Source organism: Nerophis ophidion, linkage group LG06 (genome assembly GCF_033978795.1).
Source record: "Nerophis ophidion isolate RoL-2023_Sa linkage group LG06, RoL_Noph_v1.0, whole genome shotgun sequence".
Lineage (NCBI taxonomy): Eukaryota > Metazoa > Chordata > Actinopteri > Syngnathiformes > Syngnathidae > Nerophis > Nerophis ophidion.
Window position 1 is genome coordinate 32,050,487 of NC_084616.1, and position 21,843 is coordinate 32,072,329.

General features: G+C 38.4%; 1 protein-coding gene across 4 annotated transcripts; it reads left to right on the forward strand.

Moving 5' to 3' along the window:
• The first annotated feature begins 3,184 nt into the window (after nt 1-3,184).
• Nucleotides 3,185-18,623, forward strand: zgc:153867 (uncharacterized protein LOC337226 homolog). 4 transcript variants are annotated; one of them, XM_061903396.1, is made up of 7 exons: nt 3,185-3,321; nt 3,701-3,728; nt 9,653-9,796; nt 9,881-10,054; nt 11,256-11,333; nt 17,208-17,267; nt 18,134-18,623. In XM_061903396.1, the coding sequence occupies exons 1-6, from the start codon at nt 3,319-3,321 to the stop codon at nt 17,234-17,236; spliced, it is 456 nt and encodes a 151-aa protein (XP_061759380.1). In that variant the 5' UTR covers nt 3,185-3,318; the 3' UTR covers nt 17,237-17,267; nt 18,134-18,623. The 4 variants fall into 4 exon arrangements, with proteins under 4 accessions (XP_061759380.1, XP_061759382.1, XP_061759383.1 ...); XM_061903398.1 differs by having other exon boundaries at nt 17,208-17,255; XM_061903399.1 differs by having other exon boundaries at nt 17,208-17,242.
• The last annotated feature ends 3,220 nt before the right edge of the window (nt 18,624-21,843 follow it).

Here is a 21,843-nt window from a genome sequence, read left to right on the forward strand (position 1 = left end):
ATCGCTCAAATGAAGACATGAAACTGCTACAGGAAAATACCAAAAAAAGAAAAAAAGCCACCAAAATAGGAGCCCAAGACAAGAACTGAAACACTACACACAGGAAAACACCAAAAAACTCGAAATAAGTCACGGCGTGATGTGACAGGCCGTGACAGTACACCTACTTTGAGACAAGAGCTATACTGATGCATGGTTGGTAATGGTTTAAAATCATATCCAACAACGACATTTTACTGTCAGCTGAGTTTTGTTTTTTAATTATTTCCTTCTGGTGGTTTGGTTTCGTATTTTTTTTAATGAAAAAATTCACTTTGGCTCAAAAAAGGTTGAAAAACACTGGCTTAGTATTTTTTCCTGTAGCTTAGCTACTTTTAGACCCATGTAGCTTAGTAGCTGACATCAAAGCTAAAATGGAGTGTGAATCCAAGCCCCACCAAAATATTGAGAAAATACAACGAACTGGATAAATGAGAACATCCATACATAGAGAGGAAATCCACGAGTATTGGTTGGTGTTTGTCTAATGAGTCACAATTGGCCAAGGTTAGCGCAAAACATTATGAACTGGCCAATCAGAGGCAAGATGAGGCGGGTCATCGAAACTAGTAAGCAAAATCATAACAGTCATGCACTCATGTCACATGACAGACACAGAAGGACGCTTCAAGCTGACCACTCAAAAAAAAGAACCATAGTTAAAAATGGCAGTGATTCCGTCCGGCAGATTAGATGTTTCCTGTAGTAATAAAGATGACGTACAAGAAACCCAAAATAAGTCCTCGGTCATATTTAGACTAATGTATGCATTTAGAAAAAACAATGCCCAAAACCTTAATTTTTGGCTGTTTACTCTGTAAACCAAAATCATAACTGCTCACTTCATCTAAGATGTGGGACACACATTAAGTAACACTAGTACAAGAGGTTAGTTCCAAAATATAAAGGAATTGTGCATTTTGTGATAAAAGCATGGCATTTAGTACACTTATAGCCAAAGGCATTCTCAAAAGATTTGGATGTGGAGCCATCATGAATTTTCAACATGGCGCCCATGGCAGCCATTTTTAAAAATGTCCGCCAGCAACAACTGTTTTCTTATGAATGATGCATTTAATATGATATTTCAGACTTATATATCATTCATACTACTTGGTAAATGTCTTTTGGATAATGGAACATTTTCATTGAAAACTCAAAATGGCCGCCAACTGGTTAGATATGGATGATCTCTATGTTTTATTATACATTTATCTTGATACAGAATTTGAATTAGGAACTTAAGAATTTCTAAGAATCTTCTTTCTATCTCAAAATACTCATGTTAAGCAAAGGAAACCTAGGGTCTATCACAGGGAAGACTAGTCACACTTGCCTTCACAGACACAAAGGGCTGTGCACTGTAAGTGGGATTTTTTGCACTTACACTGCCCAACACAACCCTTCTTGCATTTGCATGAGACAAGTTCATAACTTGACTGGCCTGCATCTGGTAGGCATGTCCAGTAGGGTTCATAGTCCCCCTCAGGTGACTTTGACCAGCCCCATCAGCACGGTGAAGGTAGTTCTGGCGTTGACAACAGGACTGTACCCCACACGTGCCCTCCTTGGTATACAGCTCTTTTAACATGCTCTTCTAGGGCAGCCTTGGTAGGGGGGATTGTTTGCACATTGTGCCTCTTTGCAAATAGCTTCCTCCTTGCCGTATTAATTTCTGTACATGTGCTGGTTTGGTCATAGACTAAGATAACAAACCTCTGAATTGTGGCCATTACATCCTTTGGTATGTCATCTGGGGCGGAAGACACTTTCAACAGGGCATGTGTAAGTTCTGGAAGCACAGACCATAGAGCCCATGCAGTCTTTTTCCCATGGCCAACAAAGCTTGACACAGTGTCACAACCCGTCAAATTGCATGGAACACTGGTAGTGCACATGCTTTCTCGGGCCCGAGCCCTGCTGCAATTTCATGGGCTGCTAAATATCGAAAATTTTTACCAGTACCAAAAGCCAACCAAAGCTCATCCTCTGGTTGTGGAGTCTGAGCCACTGCCACAGCCAGCACCACAACATCAGTATCAACTGTTTGAAATAATTTTGTGGTGGCCGTTTCTTGCTGCATGGGCTACGTGCAATAACATGCGACTATCCGCTTCCTCATGTGTGCAAGGAGCAATCGATGTCCTATCTGGGAGAGGTGGCTTGCTAAGGACTTCCATGTCACTTGTGATGACAAGCTGTTTATCCTCCTGCACAAACCATCTGAGCAGAGCCTCCGAGGGAAAGGCAAACAACTCAGTTTTATTGCTGTCAACTCTAAGAGAGTTTTGCCAGTACTTTTTTTATTTTTTATTGGGAAACATTTCAATTACAATAAAATAAATGATAGTGAACTTGAGATTATAGATTTAATTTCAGAAATATGGCTCCCATCTTGTTGTAGGTGACCAGTGGTCACCAAGTGTGACTATTGTCAATCAATCAATCAATCAATCAATGTTTATTTATATAGCCCCAAATCACAAATGTCTCAAAGGACTGCACAAATCATTACGACTACAACATTCTCGGAAGAACCCACAAAAGGGCAAGGAAAACTCACACCCAGTGGGCAGGGAGAATTCACATTCAGTGGGACGCCAGCGACAATGCTGACTATGAGAAACCTTGGAGAGGACCTCAGATGTGGGCAACCCCCCCCCTCTAGGGGACCGAAAGCAATGGATGTCGAGCGGGTCTAACATGATACTGTGAAAGTTCAATCCATAGTGGCTCCAAGACAGCAGTGAGAGTCCCGTCCACAGGAAACCATCTCAAGCGGATCAGCAGCGTAGAGATGTCCCCAACCGATACAGGCGAGCGGTCCATCACGTGTTTATTTTTCAACAAGTTTTTATTAATTTTTTATATATTTTTTTCCAAATAGTTCAAGAAAGACCACTACAAATGAGCAATATTTTGCACTGTTACAATTTAATAAATCAGAAACTGATGACATAGTGCTGTATTTGACTTCTTTTTCTCTTTTTTTCAACCAAAAATGGTTTGCTCTGATTATGGGATACTTTAATTAAAAAAATGTTCACAGGGGGTACATCACTGAAAAAAGGTTGAGAACCACTGTTCTACACATCATTGTACCAAAACGGTAAATACCGTGGGGTCTGGCAACGCAGCATGAGCGGGCAGTTCACCGACGTCACGTAGTGACGTCATCCCGTAACGCTGGAAGTCTTCTTGTCACCCCGCCCATCCCGTCTCGCCGTCAAACATTCTTTGCCTCTCAAACGTCTTGGTCGCACCTTGCCCGCCTCAGATATGGTGAGTTTGCCTCTCTACTCGCCCCAGCTAACATTTTTTTTCGATTTAAATGCCTTTTATCGATTAATGTAGTCGTTTCGGGAAAGTGTGGTCGAATTTGAAAGGCGTTTACTTACGTTTCAAAATGTCGCTGCTTGCTAGCGGAAGTGCAACTTTTTTTTTTTTTGACGCTAGCGTTAGCCTGCACGGTTTGAAATATGAAAGTAACTATCACACCGTGTTCCTTTCGTTGTTTGTAAACCTGTATTGTTTAAAAGAAATCGAGTGTGTAACGAATGTTTTGAAGACGATGCAAACTGCAGGTTTTAACGCGGTAGTTAATCGGAGCCGGCTTTGCTACAGAACCAATGTTGACCCAGCTAAATGTGTCTTTTAACAGTCAGACTTCACGGACGATCAGATCCAGGGTGAGTTTCCACACTTTCCACGACATCTTCCTTGTGCACGCTGTCATTCTTCCTTGTTTCTGAGTCCTCTTTGCCCCCCTCCTTGTCTCACCTTGCTTTTTTTGGCCGCCTACTGTAAAAGTAGAGCTTTTTATTTCCACACTGTTTCATTACTTTCCCACTTGCAACTGCTTGTTTTTCACAGATTGAGTTTAACCTGGAACAGATTCATGGTAAGTCGGTAAAATGGGGAGAAGAAAAAACAACTGCTGGCTATCTTGGAGTGTTGAGGATTGCATGATGAATTAAAGCAAGTGTGTTGTAAATGTTAATTGGTTGCTTTGAGCGGTGTTGGTACGTTTTTAAATCCGTCCACATGACCACAATACACCATTACAAAACGTGCGAGCTCAGGCTGTGTGTTGCAGTGCAATGTGTTCAGTCATGCATCTGTAATGCCTAACATAGTCATCATGCACAGTCCTTTTGTTGATTAACTGTTGTCATCTCTGCCTTGTGTCAGGTTACGGTAAACTTCGTCTTGTCAATTCCAAAACACTCCCTCTGACAAGCTTCCCCTTTTTTGGTGCGGCAGATAATGGATGTTTTATCACTGTGAACATAATAGGCCATGTTCCTTGCAGACTCCTCCTCCTTTCCTCCACTCCTCCATTACCAAATATGGTGTTGGGGAAAAGTTTGCTATTGCCAGAAGGGAAGAGACACATTCCTTTTGAACAGGAAAAAAAAAAAACACAACACTGCCTTAGCTGCTAGGGCTGAATTTTTTGGTGGGGCAGCGTCTTGCCACATCATAGTTGACAAATATTTATTTACTCACACAGACTCGATTGCCTAATTACTAGTTTAACCAGCACAAACCACGTCCAATCCATTTGTATCCTCTGCCTCATAACACTTAAATAGTACTTACCTATAACTCAAGCAGTGTAATTTACTGATAACATTAAAGGCCTACTGAAATGAGATTTTCTTATTCAAACGGGGATAGCAGGTCCCTTCTATGTGTCATACTTGATAATTTCACGATATTGCCATATTTTTGCTGAAAGGATTTAGTAGATAAGTTGCGATAAACTTCGCAACTGTCGGTGTTAAGAGAAATGCCCTGCCTCTACCGGAAGTCGCAGACAATGACGTCGCAAGTGTGGGGGCTCCTCACATATTCACATTGTTTTTAATGGGAGCCTCCAACAAAAAGTGCTATCCGGGCCGAGAAAACGACAATTTCCCCATTAATTTGAGCGAGAATGAAAGATTTGTGTTTGAGGATATTGATAGCGACGGACTAGAAAAAAATAAATAAAAAAGAGTAAAAAAAAAAAAAAAGCGTAAATGCATTGGGACTGATTCTGATGTTTTTAAACACATTTACTAGGATAATTCTGGGAAATCCCTTATCTTTCTATTGTGTTGCTAGTGTTTTAGTGAGTTTAATATTACCTGATAGTCGGAAGGGTGTCTCCACGGGTGTGTTGACGCCAATATCTCAGGGAAGTCTACGGCAGCTTCATGGACGGCCCAAGCTCAGCTTTTCTCCGGTAAGAAGCAACTTTTTAACCACAATTTTCTCACCGAAACCTGCTGGTTGACATTTGGTCTGGATTCATGTTCGCTTGACCGCGCTGTGATCCATAGTAAATTTTCACCTCCGGGAATTTCAAAAAAGGAATCACCTTGTGTTTGTGTGGCTAAAGCTTCCCAACTCCATCTTTCTACTGTGATTTCTCCAATATTAATTGAACAAATTGCAAAAGATTCAGCAACAAAAATACTGTGTAATTATGCCGTTAAAGCAGACGACATTTAGCTTTGTGTGTGCGTAGCGCTTATACTTCCTTAAAACGCGTGACGTCTTGCGTACACGTCATCATTACACAACGTCATCATTACACAACGTCATCATTACACAACGTTTTCAAGACGAAACTCCCCGGAAATTTAAAATTGTAATTTAGTAAACTAAAAAGGCCGTATTGGCATGTGTTGCAATGTTAATATTTCATCATTGATATATAAACTATCAGACTGCGTGGTGGGTAGTAGTGGGTTTCAGTCGGCCTTTAATAGTGCCTATTCAATCAATCAAAGTTTATTTATATATCCCTTAATCACAAGTGTCTCAAAGGGCTGCGCAAGCCCCAACGACATCCTTGGCTCAGATCCCACTACTTTGCAAAAAATCTTTATTTTTTACCTATTAGTACATGTTTTTGTGTATTTAGGATCTCTATAAGTCATGAAAATTTAAAATCAAACTGTGGAAGCGTTGCGGAGATTAGGCCTGGGCAATATATCGATTTTATCAGTAAATTTGAGTTTTTTGTTGCAAGCAATGTTTTTGTCCTCTTTCTCTGGTTTACTTTTTTCCCCCATGAGCTTCCGTAGCCCTTGCCTGCCCCCTTACTTCATTAGCGGAGATTTAAAATTGGAGCGAAACATGACTAATGCTAATACTAAAGACAGCAAGACGTTTCTTCCAAAGAAAAGAAAAGTGTCGTCAGGGCGTTAAAGTTGCATCAAACAAGTGACCTCACGCTCCAGTGTCTTTAAAAAAGACATCAGCGAAACAAACTTATTCCATCATTTAAAACAACATAGAGCCAAGAAGGGGAAATGCAACTCTTTATGAAGGAAAAAAGACCGCAAAAACAACAAACTGAAGCTAAGAAGCTGCTTTCTGTTGTGAAATTATTTAGACAAAGTTTCATGTATGATGAGAGAGGAGAATAATGCACAGAGCGATCAGTAAAGCATTCCATCCAAACGATTTATAACATCTACTCATCAATATAGTGATATCTTACATGTGCAATTAAGTGTACATTGTCTTTAACATTAGTACACACTAACAAAAAGCTCAGTATAATTCATGAAAAAGCCTGCGTTTATCCAACTTCTAAAACTATTTACACTTATTTATTTATTTGCATAAAATAATACATCTTTATTTATAGAATTGTTTAAATTTAAGGCAGAAGTGTTATGTTAGCACATTTTTTTGATCTGATTGATTTTTAAATGTTTTTTTACTATTTAATGTTTTTTTTTTTTTTAAACCTATTCAAGAAAGAAGTTTTTAGTTTGCACTTTATTAAGATGAATGTTGACGATTATTTCTTGGCACATAATGTATAATGCTACATTTTTGTTTACAGAAGTATTGCTTCCTGGAGGAAGCTCTTAATTTAGTTCTTTAAAAATGATTGCATTAAAAGTAGAATCTGGTCTAAAAGAACAACATCATTCATATTAGAATTTCGCTAAAAAATAAATGCAGTGTAATTTCATACAACTAGGTTTTAGTCAAATAAAAGCAAAATTTGTTTTGAATTACCTCTGTAATTTGTATGTATTGGTTGCTTTAAAAAGTAGGGTAAAAAATCGCAACTCCCAATTTTTGGTGAAAAAATCTTGAGATTTTATTTCTAGGCCATATCGCCCAGGCTTAGCCGGGATATTTATAAAATAATCTTGCCTTCCTTCCTACTTCCACCAAGTAAGCCGTTGGAAGTTGCACAACCTGTGACAACACCGGTTGAGAAAAACGTCACTATATTATCCATTTATGAGTGCCTTGCTTACGTCCGCGATTGTTGTCTTTGCTTTAGTCAGTATGTTCATTCTTTTTCTTTATCCTCTTGTTGTAGGGCAGACTGGGTCATACATTCTCATGCATCCTCCGCTGTTACCATTTCTACTACAAAGCAGCTAATAGTTTGAATTTATATTTGTCAGTAACGCGCTATAGAAGCGCTAAAGACTATAACAAACTTTCCAATTCATTTTAAGCGGATATCCCGCCATCTTAGGATGTAATAATGTAACTGTACATAAAAACTATCATATATATGTGTATGTATGTGTGTGTGTGTGTGTGTGTGTGTGTGTATATATATATATATACATATATATATATATATATTGGGGTGTGGGAAAAAATCGCTTCGAATTTGAATCGCGATTCTCACGTTGTGCGATTCAGAATCGATTCTCATTTGAAAAAAATAAAAAAAATATATATATATATTTTATTTTTTATTTTTTTTATCAATCCAACAAAACAATACACAGCAATACCATAACAATGCAATCCACTTCCAAAACTAAACCTGACCCAGCAAAGCTCAGAACTGCAATAAGCAGAGCAATTGAGGAAACACAAACACGACACAGAACAAACCAAAAGTAGTGAAACAAAAATGATTATCAACACCAGTATCAATATTAGTTATAATTTCAGCATAGAAGTTATTAAAAATCCCTCATTGACATTATCATTACACATTTATTAAAATAAAAAAAAGAATAATAGTGTCACAGTGGCTTACACTTAAATCGCATCTCATAATCTTGACAACACACTGTCCAATGTTTTCACAAAAATAAAATAATAATAATAATAATGAATTTTAGTGGTGTGGCTATAAAATATTTATTCTTTCAATTATTTAAATTTAATACAATAATTCTAACGATGAGAGTTTTAAAATGGTTCTCATTTTTACCATTTGTCGTTAAATGTAGGCCTGGGAGAAATGGCTGAAAACTGTATCACGGTATAATTTTTATATTGGTCGATTTTGATAGATTTAGATTTTTTATGACCAAAGGAAAACATGGGCCAGGAGAAAAATCTGCTATCATTTTATTTCAAATGTAACTCCTCTGATTACAATCCCCTTCGCTACCAAAGCAGAAAGGAAATGTCAACACAACAATAGACAACGATCAATGCAAACAAATCCTAAAATCATAATAAACACTTCACAATAACCTCTTAAAATAAGGTGCACACCTAAGGAATATGTAAGAGGCTAAATTAAGTTTAACCAAATAATACAAAGTGTGAATATGTAAACACAAACATAAAGAGAACCATTTTTTTTTTAGACTCACTAACATGAAGTAGGTGGTCTGTGACATTTTAATTTGGTCTGTTATTCTTATTTATGTATGGAAATGGATATATGTTATGCAATACTTTATTTAAATATTGTTGTACCAAACTATTATTTTAAAGTAGCAGATTTATCATATTTTTAATCTATTCATACAGTTCTGCATTTTAGTTCCGACCTGTTGTTTCCGTACATCTGAATTGAGAACAGACAAGGTTTTAAAAGAGAAGATGAGTGCAGCGAACCACTGTTATGTTTGGAAAAAATCCATAAAACGCCCATACAATTGAGGTGAATTTTCTGTTTTTAGCGTGTCTCTTCCATTGCTCACTGACTTCCTTTTTTGCTAAGTTATCAGACTGCGAGTGCCTTTGTTCATGCAACCAACCATGTTTAATTATTTTCAGTTTCTTCCAACCCAGTAAGTAAATATATATAAAATAAATACAAATCTCAAAATAATTTTTGATTCATCGATTACGTGTCAATAGCGAGATATTTTATCGGCCCAGTTTTCCCTAGTGTAGCAACAATAGTACATTGCAATAGTATGTACATATAGTGCTATCAGAATATTGCTTTTGTTTTATTGAGGAAGTTGAGTGTTGTTTTGTGGTCTCTAATCTCCATTGAGCTTCATTCAACAGGCAGCTCGAATTAATTATATTTACGTACTTTGTACTTATTATTTACTGAGTTTAAATTCCCTGCCTAACTCAAGTTTAAGGTTGCCTGAAGTGCTCAGTTAGTGATGAATGGTCAGAACTATGTTTCTTTCAAAGTTATATGTCAGTGCCAAATGGAGCACTGCCAGCTCATTTTGGTTATATTTACTTGTTAGACAGTTCTAGAGTGATTTTGGCTGGCTGCTTTATTTTTGTGTGCTTACTTTTTCAACCATTTTTATTCCTCATTCTCCCATCTTTTTTCGACCCTGCATGTGTATGATTCCGCTCAGATATTTATGTTGGCACAAATGAATGTCCCTTCTTGTAATGTGGTTTTGTGTTGTGTGTGTTCCAGAATTTAAGGAGGCGTTCTTGCTGTTCGACAGAACAGGCGATGGGATGATATGTTACACTCAGTGTGGGGATGTTATGAGGTCCCTTGGACAGAACCCCGTTACGGCTGATGTCCTCAAGGTTTTGGGGAACCCCAAAGCTGAGGGTGAGGCTTACATATAACTACATTTCAAATAGAGGAGTCATGACTGAACATTGTTTCTTACTATGTTGTGTTGTGTGTTTTTAGAAATGAACACAAAAATGCTTGACTTTGAGAGGTTCCTGCCAATGCTCCAGACCATCGCTAAGAACAAAGATCAGGGCTCCATGGAAGACTTCGTAGAGGGACTTCGTGTCTTTGACAAGGAAGGCAACGGCACTGTTATGGGCGCAGAGCTGCGTCATGTCCTCACCACACTAGGTAAAGCATGCTTGTGTACTTATCTTGGCCACAATCAAAATTTCACTAGGTAACGTTAGACAAAACTACCTAGAATTTAATTTTATTAAGGCTCAAAATGTGTACAGTGATTTTCTTTAGACTAGGGCTGGGCGATATGGCCTTTTTTTAATATCTCGATATTTTTAGGCCATATCGCGATATACGATATATATCTCAATATTTTGCCTTGGCCTTGAATGAACATATAATCACAGAAGTATGATGTTTATATGTGTTTACATTAAAACATTCTTGTTCATACTGCAATAATGTATGCTACTTTTAAACTTTCACGCAGAGAAGGAAATCACAATTAAGTCAATTGACCAAATCTGTATCTATTAAACAATTAAGCAGTGGCACAAACGTTCATCTAATTTCCAAAACAGAAAGTGCAATATTGTCAGAGACATTTTAAGTGTCAAATATAAATGAGCTGCATAATAGGAAATCCTTCGCCATGTGGTAGGTTACTACGGACGTTATGAAATTCTCTTCATTCTCGAGCTGGTGACTTTTCAAATGATGCTACATATTAGCAGTGATGCTACTTTTTATAGCAACGCTTTTGGCCCACACTTGACAAATTACGGCTGTCTGTTCGACATATTCCCACTTGAAGTCAAACCACCGCCAGACGATGGACCCCCTGCTGTTTTTCTGGGGAATTAATTTTTCCTTCATTCGCACCTTCTTTCTCTCGTATTTACCACTCGCATGGCTCCGCTAGCATCACAGCTAATGTTACCCATGCTGATACATTTCTGCTGGGCGAGGGCGTATACGTATGTGACATATGTAAGAAAGTGTGCTTGTCTGTGAGAAGGAGAGACAGGAAAGAGCGAGGAGAGCCTGTCATGTAATGCCTGCAGCTAAAAGCAACTGCGTGAGAACGTATACTCGAATATCACAATATAGTCATTTTCTATATCGCACAGAGACAAACCCAAGATGTATCGTGTATATCGATATATCGCCCAGCCCTACTTTAGACTAAATTTTGCTAAATTGAGCCTAAAATGTAGTTTTAAAATCTTGGTGATTGTCCGGCATCAAAATATATTTACCATAAAGTATATCACCCTAAATGCAGAGCTGCAGAACGAAGACATTTTACGTATGTTTGCTCTTTTTTTTTTTTTTTGTCAGCTTAGAAATATACTTTTCTGTTGAATTTCAGGTGAGAAAATGACAGAGGAAGAAGTGGAGACACTCCTGGCAGGACATGAAGATGCAAATGGCTGCATCAATTACGAAGGTGAGCCTGGGGGGTTAAAATGTAGGCTATACCCATTTTTAGCCATACTAGCTGATATTGGCAAAGCACTAATGGAATCCTCTATCTATATGCACTCATTCCATTTTGGGTTGACAAGAGGATAGTATGAAATTGCCCAAAAATTATGTTTTTTAGGGCTGTCATTAAAAACAAGTTAACAGCACAAATTATTTTAATCAACAAGCCACACAGTCTGTTATGATGCTAATGAAAGCTAGCAGACATACAGGATGAGAGATGTAGCCTTATTGCTCGGTTCCAGGTGACTGGTTGCTGTCGTCTGGGTCTCAAGCAAATGATGGGTCAACAAGCCTATTCCTAGCAAGAAGTCAATCAAAAGCATAGTGAAAATTCTGCTTTTGTGCAATGTTCTGGCCTGTGGAAATCTTTCCAATACGGATTTTGGCAAAAGTAATTTTAGAGTTCCTAAAATTGTCCATCATAAAAGGAAGCAAGTTGCTGAGTCAACCGCGCAGGTTTACAGTGAGCCCTTTGTCGATGTTTGTATGAACTTAAAATAAAATCTAAAACCCTGTTTGTTTACTTACTTTTCTTGTTCTCCATTTACTTAAAAACTACTATATCTAGCTAGTAGGAGTGTAACGTTACGTGTATTTATATTGAACCGTTTCGGTACGGGGGTTTCGGTTAGGCACGCGGGTGTACCGAACGAGTTTGTAAGCAAAAGTCTTCACAAGCTGCTCTGCTTTCTGCCTCTGTCTCCTACACAGCACCCAGCATTGACCCACCCACACAACCATCTGATTGGTAACATACAAAGCCAATCAGCAGTGCGTATTCAGAGCGCATGTAGTCAATGCTTCAGCATCGAGCAGATAGGTGTTTAGCAGGGGAGCAACGGACAGCGTACTCTTCCCAAATTATATAAAACACTTCCCAGTCACAACTACTACAAACATCACTATGAGCCCGTTGACCTTCTAGAAACTTAACTGCAGCTCAGCTCGCTCGCAGTTCTGGCTTTTAGCGTAACGTTAGCTCATTTTGCTGTGTTTGTGTGTCTTAGGGGCAGCAAAGCCCTGTCTGTCTGTTATTTCATTGAACTCCATGGTGTTCAGCGATGAATAGTCTCTCTTATTGTATTGCTATTTTACTATTTTTCCAGCCATGCGTCTTGCATGGCCAGTTATATTAATCATTAGTAATGTAGCAGCCTAGTTTTGAATGGCAGGGTCCCTGCTATCACATGTTGACAAAAATATAACATTTACATAATAAAAGTCAACTACATGCTTCCCAAATGCTGTAATAAATTAAGCATTATGAGTTGACTTGAAACTGTTTAATGTTGCACTTTTTATATGTAGAAGAAAGGTTTTGTCATTTCATTTAATCAAAGCAACAACTCAAGGCAGTTTAATGTGGATTAACGTGGGCAGAATGATTATAGTGTTCCCAATGTCAAAAGGATAAAGCCATTGTTTACAAATTTGGTAAATAAATAACCAAAAAATGTATATTTTGTTGTTTTCTTACTGTACCGAAAATAAACAGAACCGTGACCTCTAAAATGAGGTACATACCGAACCTACATTTTTGTGTATTGTTACACCCCTACTAGATAGTGCTAAAATTGAAAAATTGCTGGACTACAGGGAGGTAGCGAAATCTGGGACTAAAAATATTTACAAAAATATGGACAATATATTAACTTCAAACCAGTAAAGCAATTGCATGTGCCGATTATTATATTTGGCTCGTAATTGGAGATGAACCGCAAAAACTAACTGTATATAGGTTCCAGGAGAATGGCTTGAAAACACAGAAAATTACACCAATGCATGATCGTGCAGCATTTAACGCCCATCAAATACACAAATAAGTCGAACATTGTCTTTCACAGGTTAAATTTGTGGACCCACCCATGAAGAAATATATGTGCTTCCATATTTTTGTATTACACCTTATGAGTTTAAAAGGAAGTTTGGGCAACCAGATCGCTTGAAAAGTTTACTTCGGCCATCTTCTGAAAAGTATTTCTTAGGAGGGTATGAATCAACTCCATCACATGCATCTTTTTTTGTATATATGATTTAATAGTCAGCGCTGAAACGTTTAAATATTCTGATCTCTGTGCTGTTAGAGGTGAATAAATAGAAGTCAAACTGGCCATGTTGAATGCTTGCCTTCTGTGTAAAAACTAAAAGTGCAGGGAGGCGATCATGTGGTTACAACCCAGCAGCAGATACATATTCATTACAAAAAGAACAATGATGGAACAGTCAAACAAAAAGTGATTTGCATGAAGGAGTTTCAGTTTTGCTGAAGTTGTAAGTACCATGCCAATTTTAAGTGTAACCTTGAGGAGTAAAGTGTTGGTGTTGCCCCATAATACGATGACATCTTTGCAGGTGCAGTCAGAATCTCAGTATGAGCAACAAGACACAACTATTTGGTTTAGTAACAATACATGTAACGTATTTTCCTGACTCTCAAGCGCGGCGGTGTATATGAGCCGCACTTTGAAAGAAAAAATGTTTTCCCATGTATTATATGCTGCAGATATAAACGTTGTGAAATGAGTTATATACACAGAAAGATTTTGTAAATGTTTATTTACATATCTTGTTTCCAAAAGGTGTCTGTAACACTGCAGTAAAATGGATGATCAAACAAAACAGAAGTCATCGTCATGGACCTACTAGCTGTGAAAGCAAGCTCTCCTACAAGCGAAACAGAATCAATAACGTCAGTGTTTTGGTGCATTTACTGAGGAATTTGTGAAACTTAAACAATACAAAATTAATACCATTGTTATTTTATAACACAGGTATGTTAGCTAATGCTAAGATGCTAGCTTCCTTACAAATATTCATGAAAACACTCCTATAGACATCACACTGGACAGTTTAGTAAGTAGGAATAGTTTAAGTCAGTGGTCTCAAACTTAATTTACCTGGGGGCCGCTGGATGCAGAAACTGGGTGAGGCCGGGCCGCAAGAAAAGATTTCTTAAAAGAATCTATCATGCACTTTTTAATGAATTTACCTGTTATGAATGGCTTTCCCGCCCTAGCAACATACTTGCCAACCCTCACGATTTTTCCGGGAGACTCCTGAATTTCAGTGCACCTCCCGACAATCTACCGGTGCAACCATTCTCTTGAATTTGTCCCAATTTTCACCTGGCCGACATTATTAAGGGCTGCGGTGACTGCACTGCCTTTAACGTCCTCTACAAAAGTTGTTCTCAACCTTTTTTAACTGTGAACTGTAAACATTTTTTTAATTCAAGTACCCCCTAATCAGAGTAAAGCATTTTTGGTTGAAAAAAAGAGATAAAAAAACCAAAATACAGAACTATGTCATCAGTTTCTGATTTATTAAATTGTATAAGTATTGCTCATTTTTAGTGGTCTTTCTTGAACTATTTAGAAAAAAAGATATAAAAATAACTTAAAAACTTGTTGAAAAATAAACAAGTGATTCAATTATAAATTAAGATTTCTACACACAGAAGTAATCATCAACTTTAAGTGCCCTATTTGGGGATTGTAATAGAGATCCATCTGGATTCATGAACTTAATTCTAAACATTTCTTCACAAAAAAAGAAATCTTTAACATCAATATTTATGGAACATGTCCATAAAAAGTCTAGCTGTCAACACTGAATGTTGGATTATTGTATTATTTTTTCACAGTTTATGAACTTACATTCATATTTCATTGAATTATTATTCAATAAACATATTTATAAATGATTTATAAATTGCTGCTATTCTTTAGAATGTTTTTAATAAATCTCACTTGTCCCTTTGCATATAACTTCAAGTACCTCCAGGGGTTCGTGCACCCCCTAAAAGAGGACTACTGCTCCACTACATGTCATTGCGCACGCTTTTACATCACACAACCAATTTGCCGGCTCCGTATCATGTTGTGTGAGACTTATGCAGAACAACATTGGCGGCTGCAAGACGTACTTTGGTCAACAGCCATACAGGTCTCACTGAGGGTGACCGTATAAACAACTTTAACACTGTTACAAATATGCGCCACACTTTGAACCCACACCAAACAAGAATGACAAACCCTTTTTGGGAGAATTGCCGTACCTTAACACAACTTAAACACAATAGAACAAATACCCAGAACACCTTGCAGCCCAAACTCTCCCGGGATGCAATATACAACACCTCAACCGACGCAAGTAGGGGGGATGGGTGGTGGAGGGTTGGTGGTAGCGGGGGGTGTATATTGTAGCCCGGAAGAGTTAGGGCTGCATGGGATTCTGGGTAATTGTTCTGTTGTGTTTATGTTGTTACAATGCGGATGTTTTCCCTAAATGTGTTTGTCATTCTTGTTTGGTGTGGGTTCACAGTGTGGCACATATTTGTAACAGTGTTGAAGTTTTTTTTACGGCCACCCTTAGTGTGACGTGTGTAGCTGTTGATCAAATATATTTTGCAATACAACACGTGCGTCTTGCATGGCCAGATGCAACATACAAGTGGGCTTGCACGCTGTTAGTTCAGGATGTAGGGGGCGCTAAAGGCAGTGCCATTATGGCACTCCCTGAATATTGTTGATCTGGTAAATATCGACAGGGGCTTTGATAGAATTGGTGCCCTAAAATTCAGGGGTCTCGCTGGAAAATCGGGGACGTTGGCATGTATGACGCTGTCAAGCACCCTTCATGTTAAACTCGCAGGCCGCACCAACATTAAATAGTCATATCGAAGTGCGGGGCGCATAACGTCTCACGGGCCGCATGTTTGAGACCCCTGGTTTAAGTTATATTGTAAAAATTACAAACGTTGCTTGATCAATGCAGAATCTGTATGAGTAGAAACTCTATGGAGGACTAGAAGACGGAACAACTCATGTACTTTCAGTTCAAAGCACAAAACAAATTGAATTATTATAGACACTCACCCCGTAGCACCTGCAGTGAGCGAACTCGTCCAAAAGATGGCACCTTAGCACAGACAATAACACACCTTTTCAGTATTTCTGCTTGAGTTTAGGTAAAACTATTGAAAACAAAACATTATGGCTGTTAGCGAAGAAAAATCCATGAATTAGCTGCACCATTTTATAAGCCGCAGTGTGCAAAGTGTAGGACAAAGTAGCAGCTTCTTGTCTGCAATTTGTGGTACAACTAAATAGATTTGCAAATAAAAAAATATGAATTAAAACAAGAAGGTAGGCTGGCGCCTTGTAGACACTGAGATGTAAAAAAAAAAAAAAAAAAAAGGATCAAACGTATCTGGATGCAACAGGAAGCGTAAAACAAATGTAGTCCAAACAATCCAGAGCAGCATCGACTACATGGTCCAAAACACATGGAGCATAACTGAAAACACATGCAATAATCCACTTTTTTAAATATTGCTGAGTACTATTGTCAAACATCCGCGCAGATCCCAACAAGCCAAAACAGGAAATGAAAAATACAATACGAGTCCTGACAGGAAACAGTACAATAGTAAACAAGACTGCAAGTCCAGTCTTGAATTAAAGTATAGTGTATATTATGTTTTAGCCAGATATAATTTCATTTGAAGCTGGAAGTAAACATTACAGTTTATTAAATACAGTGAAAATTGCCAAATTTTAGACACAATTGCAAATAATGATTAATCATGATACATAGATGAAAATGGTGATTAATCATTAGAAAATAATTGTTTAATAATTTGAAAGCCATAGTGTTAATATAATTGACAATGGAAATAATTCAATAATTTGAAGCAGTACACTATCTTTAATAGGCCTGTCGCCAGATGGATGCACTATGTATGTTTTCAAAGACATGCTGACTTTGACTGCTTTTAAAGGGCTTTAAAATCGATTCAACTCAGTGTGTTTTAACTGTTCTTCCTTCACAGTGTTTGTGCGCCACATCATGTCTGGCTGAGGGCCGGTACGGGCATTGGGTATACCACGAGGTGGCACGACCAGGCTTTCCTCCTTCCTAGCTTTTTTTTATAATAATCCACTCACCGTAGGCCTCCCTAACACTTTATATTGATGTGGTTTGCAGTCGTCTCATTGGTAAATGGTGTAAAAATGTGCCGTTTCAAAGTAGACCGAACCCGCTGGTGCCTTTTGGGAAAGCCTTGTGGTCCTTCTCTCTGTTTAGTTCTGAGGGATTATAGCCTCCTGCTATTCTGTTCCCCCTGCAGCTGTCTGTTATGGCCCTTGGCCGCAGCATGCCCCTCTCTGCATGTGTCAGGGCCCCCCCTCAGGTTAATAAGGGGATGTGGTGGACACAGTAGTGACAAGTGTTACTCAGGTGCAGCCTGGTGCCCACTGTCACAACACTGCAGCTGGTGGGGCTGGAGATCACATAGCAGCGCCTTATTTGCATGCAAGCGGTGCCATGAAAATATGTTTATTCTGTCGGTGTTAGAAACTCTAAAATAGGCTGTTAGCTTTCCCATGAACTTTTCCTTCTGGGAGAATGGACAAGTACCTGCTTTTATACTAACCAGAGAAGTTGCACTTATGCTGATCGTTCTCTCCTCTGTGCTGACGAAAGCCGAATTTGTAGCTGGCCGCTCCCTCGATCTTCTCCCTTCTCTCTGCATCTCCGCTAGAGAAAAGCACTCCGGGCAGTTTGCTTTTCTTACCGGCTTTTGTTGGATTGTAGACACGGCCAATGCTTGGCTAAATAGGAGATAGAGATGATTATTACCTCACCTCCTTCTCTGTTTCCTTTTGAACCCTTCCTTCCTTTTTAAGTGGGCAAAATGCAGGTGATTTGTGCTCACATCCACTTCTGACACGTCTTCTCTGTCTCATCTCTCCTCAGAACTGGTCAGGATGGTCATGAACGGCTGAAGACCAGGAGAATCCATCTTGTTCTCTCTTTACCCTTTCACATTCCCTCTTTTTGCAATTGGCTTAGTACATCCCACACGCTCTTTTCATGGGTTTGTTTAAAGATGAGCTATGACATCTGCTGATCACTTATTGTACATGACATGCACTCACACATTCAGGAGTTTAACGCTTTCCTAGTTAGTATTCACATTCCAACATGCATCACTTATCAAAATTGGCCAATGATGCTACTGGTGTGTCAGTTTTGGATGGGACTTGGGTATTTATATACACTGGTGTTGTATCTGATCTACTGTAAGGATGGCAAAGACTCACTTTCTTCTAAGACCAGTGCCCTTTGAAATCCTAGCAAAGCAGAACAGTAAGGCTTCCAAATGTGGGTTGAATTTCAAATTTTTCCTGTGTTTTTAAATCCCCTTCTCTTTTGCATATCAATAAATGTATCTCCTGAAATATTATATGGAATATGAATTAATTTTTTTCAACAAGCAAAGTCCTCTCAAGTGTGTGCAACAATTAAGTGACATATATGACCACCAGAGGGCAGTGATGCTGCACGAATGTGCTGCCTTGGACACGGCTTAATTAAACTTGTCATTCCAATATTTAGATCACAAACATGAGGATTTTAATTTTTGAATCAATCAGCAAGTAACTTGTGTTGATAACTTCCATCCATTTTTGGTGTGCTGGAGCCTATGCAACCGGCACACAATGTTACCAAAATGTCATCAAGCCTCCAGTATCATTTATTATTGTTCTTCGGTCAATGGTCAACAAAGCAAACAAACAGTTGTACATTCATAGATTGAAAATAAAAAATGTTGCAGACTGAAAGGGTTTAGGCTGAAGTTAAACACTTATTGCGCCTAACCCTATAAACTGTCAAGTACAAAATAAACTTCCGAAAATTATAAAATGTCCTTTGCACAACATATTATAAATACACATTATAAACAACATGAATGTAGTTCAATTTCATACACAGTACAGGCATGTGAAATATCTTTTGTGCAAATTACCTTTGCACTAATTACATACAATATATACTTCTATTATGATTTATATCCCAGGTTTAGTTTTTAATAAATATTGTTCATAGTATTAACTACAATGATGATTCAAGAGTGATATATTTTTGCAAGACATTGGTCTTAAAGTGTTTTTTAAATGTGTGAATGGAACGGGAACATTTTAAGGAATCATCCAAGCTTTTCCACAGTCTAACTCCTCTAACAGAAACACATACTTTTTAAGCTTGTTCTTATTTTTACTTTCTGAAAGAAAGCTGAACCTCCTGAGGTCATAAGGATTCTCTCTGGGTTTAAATCTCACTTGTAGACACCCAGGCAGCATGTGTTTATGAGCTTTGTAAGCCACAATAGTAGTATTGAGGTCAACTAGATTGTGCAGTTTTAATGTTTTTAATTTATTGAACAGAGCATTGGTATGGTCATGATAATTCGCATAGTTAAAGGTCACGCAAGCCACAAAACAGTATTTTTTTACAATAACATTCTTCAGTTTAAAATGTAATTACAGTAATTGGATGTATATGTAATTTATTTCAAGGAAAATAAATGTTTAACAAACCTAGCCAAGGTATATATGGTGAATTGTTGGTAAAGTGGGTTATTTATTTGACATCAAATGATGTCCTTATAAATGGTAATAAGAGGGTTTCCAGTGCAACCATGCTGTGGTGACTTTTTATGTAGTGACTAAACGCAAGCCATGAGCAGTAAAAAAAAAAATTCTGTTTTGTGGCTTGCGTGACCTTTATCTTTATTTCTGTGCTCAAGCAGGCACAACTATTTCTTCTCATTAGACACCAAGCAGCCTTTTGGAGTGTGCAGGCTTGGGGGGGGGGGGGGGGGGGGGGTGTGTGCTGAGTCCACTGCTGAATAGGTTGCCCACTAATTACGTGTGTGTGTGTGTGTGTGTGTGTGTGTGTGTGTGTGTGTGTGTGTGTGTGTGTGTGTGCGTGTGCGTGTGCGTGTGCGTGTGCGTGTGCGTGTGCGTGTGCGTGTGCGTGTGCGTGTGCGTGTGCGTGTGCGTGTGCGTGTGCGTGTGCGTGTGCGTGTGCGTGTGCGCGCGCGTGCGTGCTCGATGTTAGTCAGGGCTATTGATTATTTTAATCCTCCTATTTGTGAGTGTGTGATCCTGGTGGCTCCTGCACTGGACAGGGGAATCACTAATGGGCCACAACGCAGGCCGTCTCAGACCTCTCTGCCGCTCCAATTAACTTTTAACTGGACTCTGCCAGCTCAGAATGAGGGGCTAAAGCGGCCGAGACATGCTATGCACACATCTTACTGCTCAGAGGGGCAACATATTTACAATACTTATAAGTCCAGGATGCCATCACATGTCTTGCATATTGTAAGATGCTATATTTGCCATTTGATCATCTCACCCATTCTCCTCAAATATGGATGTGGTCCCTTTTGACATATACTTAACTTTTATGATGATGATAGTCGCTCACCAAGAAATCCAATCGTACAATATAAAACATTGAACAATTTGTTACATACTTACTGGTTAGTGTTTGAGGCACAATACTGAAATGCACTCTTAATTTTGTAATTACTTTAACTACCCAACAACATATTAAAGTATTAAACATGGTAAGTACCCTACAGTAGGCCTGGCCGATAATACATTTTGCCTGATAAAAGATAATATTCTATCTACCATCCATTTTCTACCGCTTGTCCCTTTTGGGTTCGCGGGGGGTGCTGGAGCCTATCTCAGCTGCATTTTGGCGGAAGGCGGTGTACACCCTGGACAAGTCGCTACTTTCGAGCATATCGTTTTATTTTTATTTAGACACTGAATTAAGCACTATTGTGATCAGAATACTGCCACTTACTTGCAGAGTTGAACATTTTTATTTCCAGGCATGTCCTCATTCTTTTGAATTGAATTTATATCTATCTTAATTTCAGCATGAATAATTATATTTTGTCTATTGTGGATTAAAAAACTTAAATGTGAGAAAATATCTATTCAAAGAAGATATTTTCATCCTCCTACATAGAAAATCGTGTTTACAGATTCTGCAACATTCTGAAGATGCTTCATTTAAGAAATGAATCATCCTTGTCTTCAGGATAAAATACTTATTTCTAACTTAAAACCTTCTAACTTCTAGATATCCAAATCTTAATTTAAGTTGCCTCAAGTAATAGATAATTTCATTAGTTTTTAGTATTTTTCTTGCAAGTCACCCTTTTAAATATAATCAACAGTAAGATAAATTGGTATATTTCAATAATGTATTTGGAAGGTCAGCAACTTGTGATTATCCTAAAAGAGTGGGGAAAAAAAGCCTTAATCTTCGCTGGCAAAAATTGCCCTTCAATAAATATCGAACAATATTTTCCCCCATTAGAAAAACTGGGTCCGCTGATTTGTATTGTCATTTTTTTGGCTGCCATCACTTTGTGGTTGGTGTGTTGATGGTTAGTATAGCGACTAGCGAGGTTCTGTTTGTGCATCCTGTGTGTGTAAACTCGCAGCCTCGCTGATTATATATGACTGACAAGAGGATGCACTCCGTTCATTTAATCCTGCTATCAAATAAACACACTCCGGCGCTTAGAACGATGTACAGAGTGAACACTCATGCGCACTGATTAGAAGCAGGAGACATATAGAACAAACAGACATGGC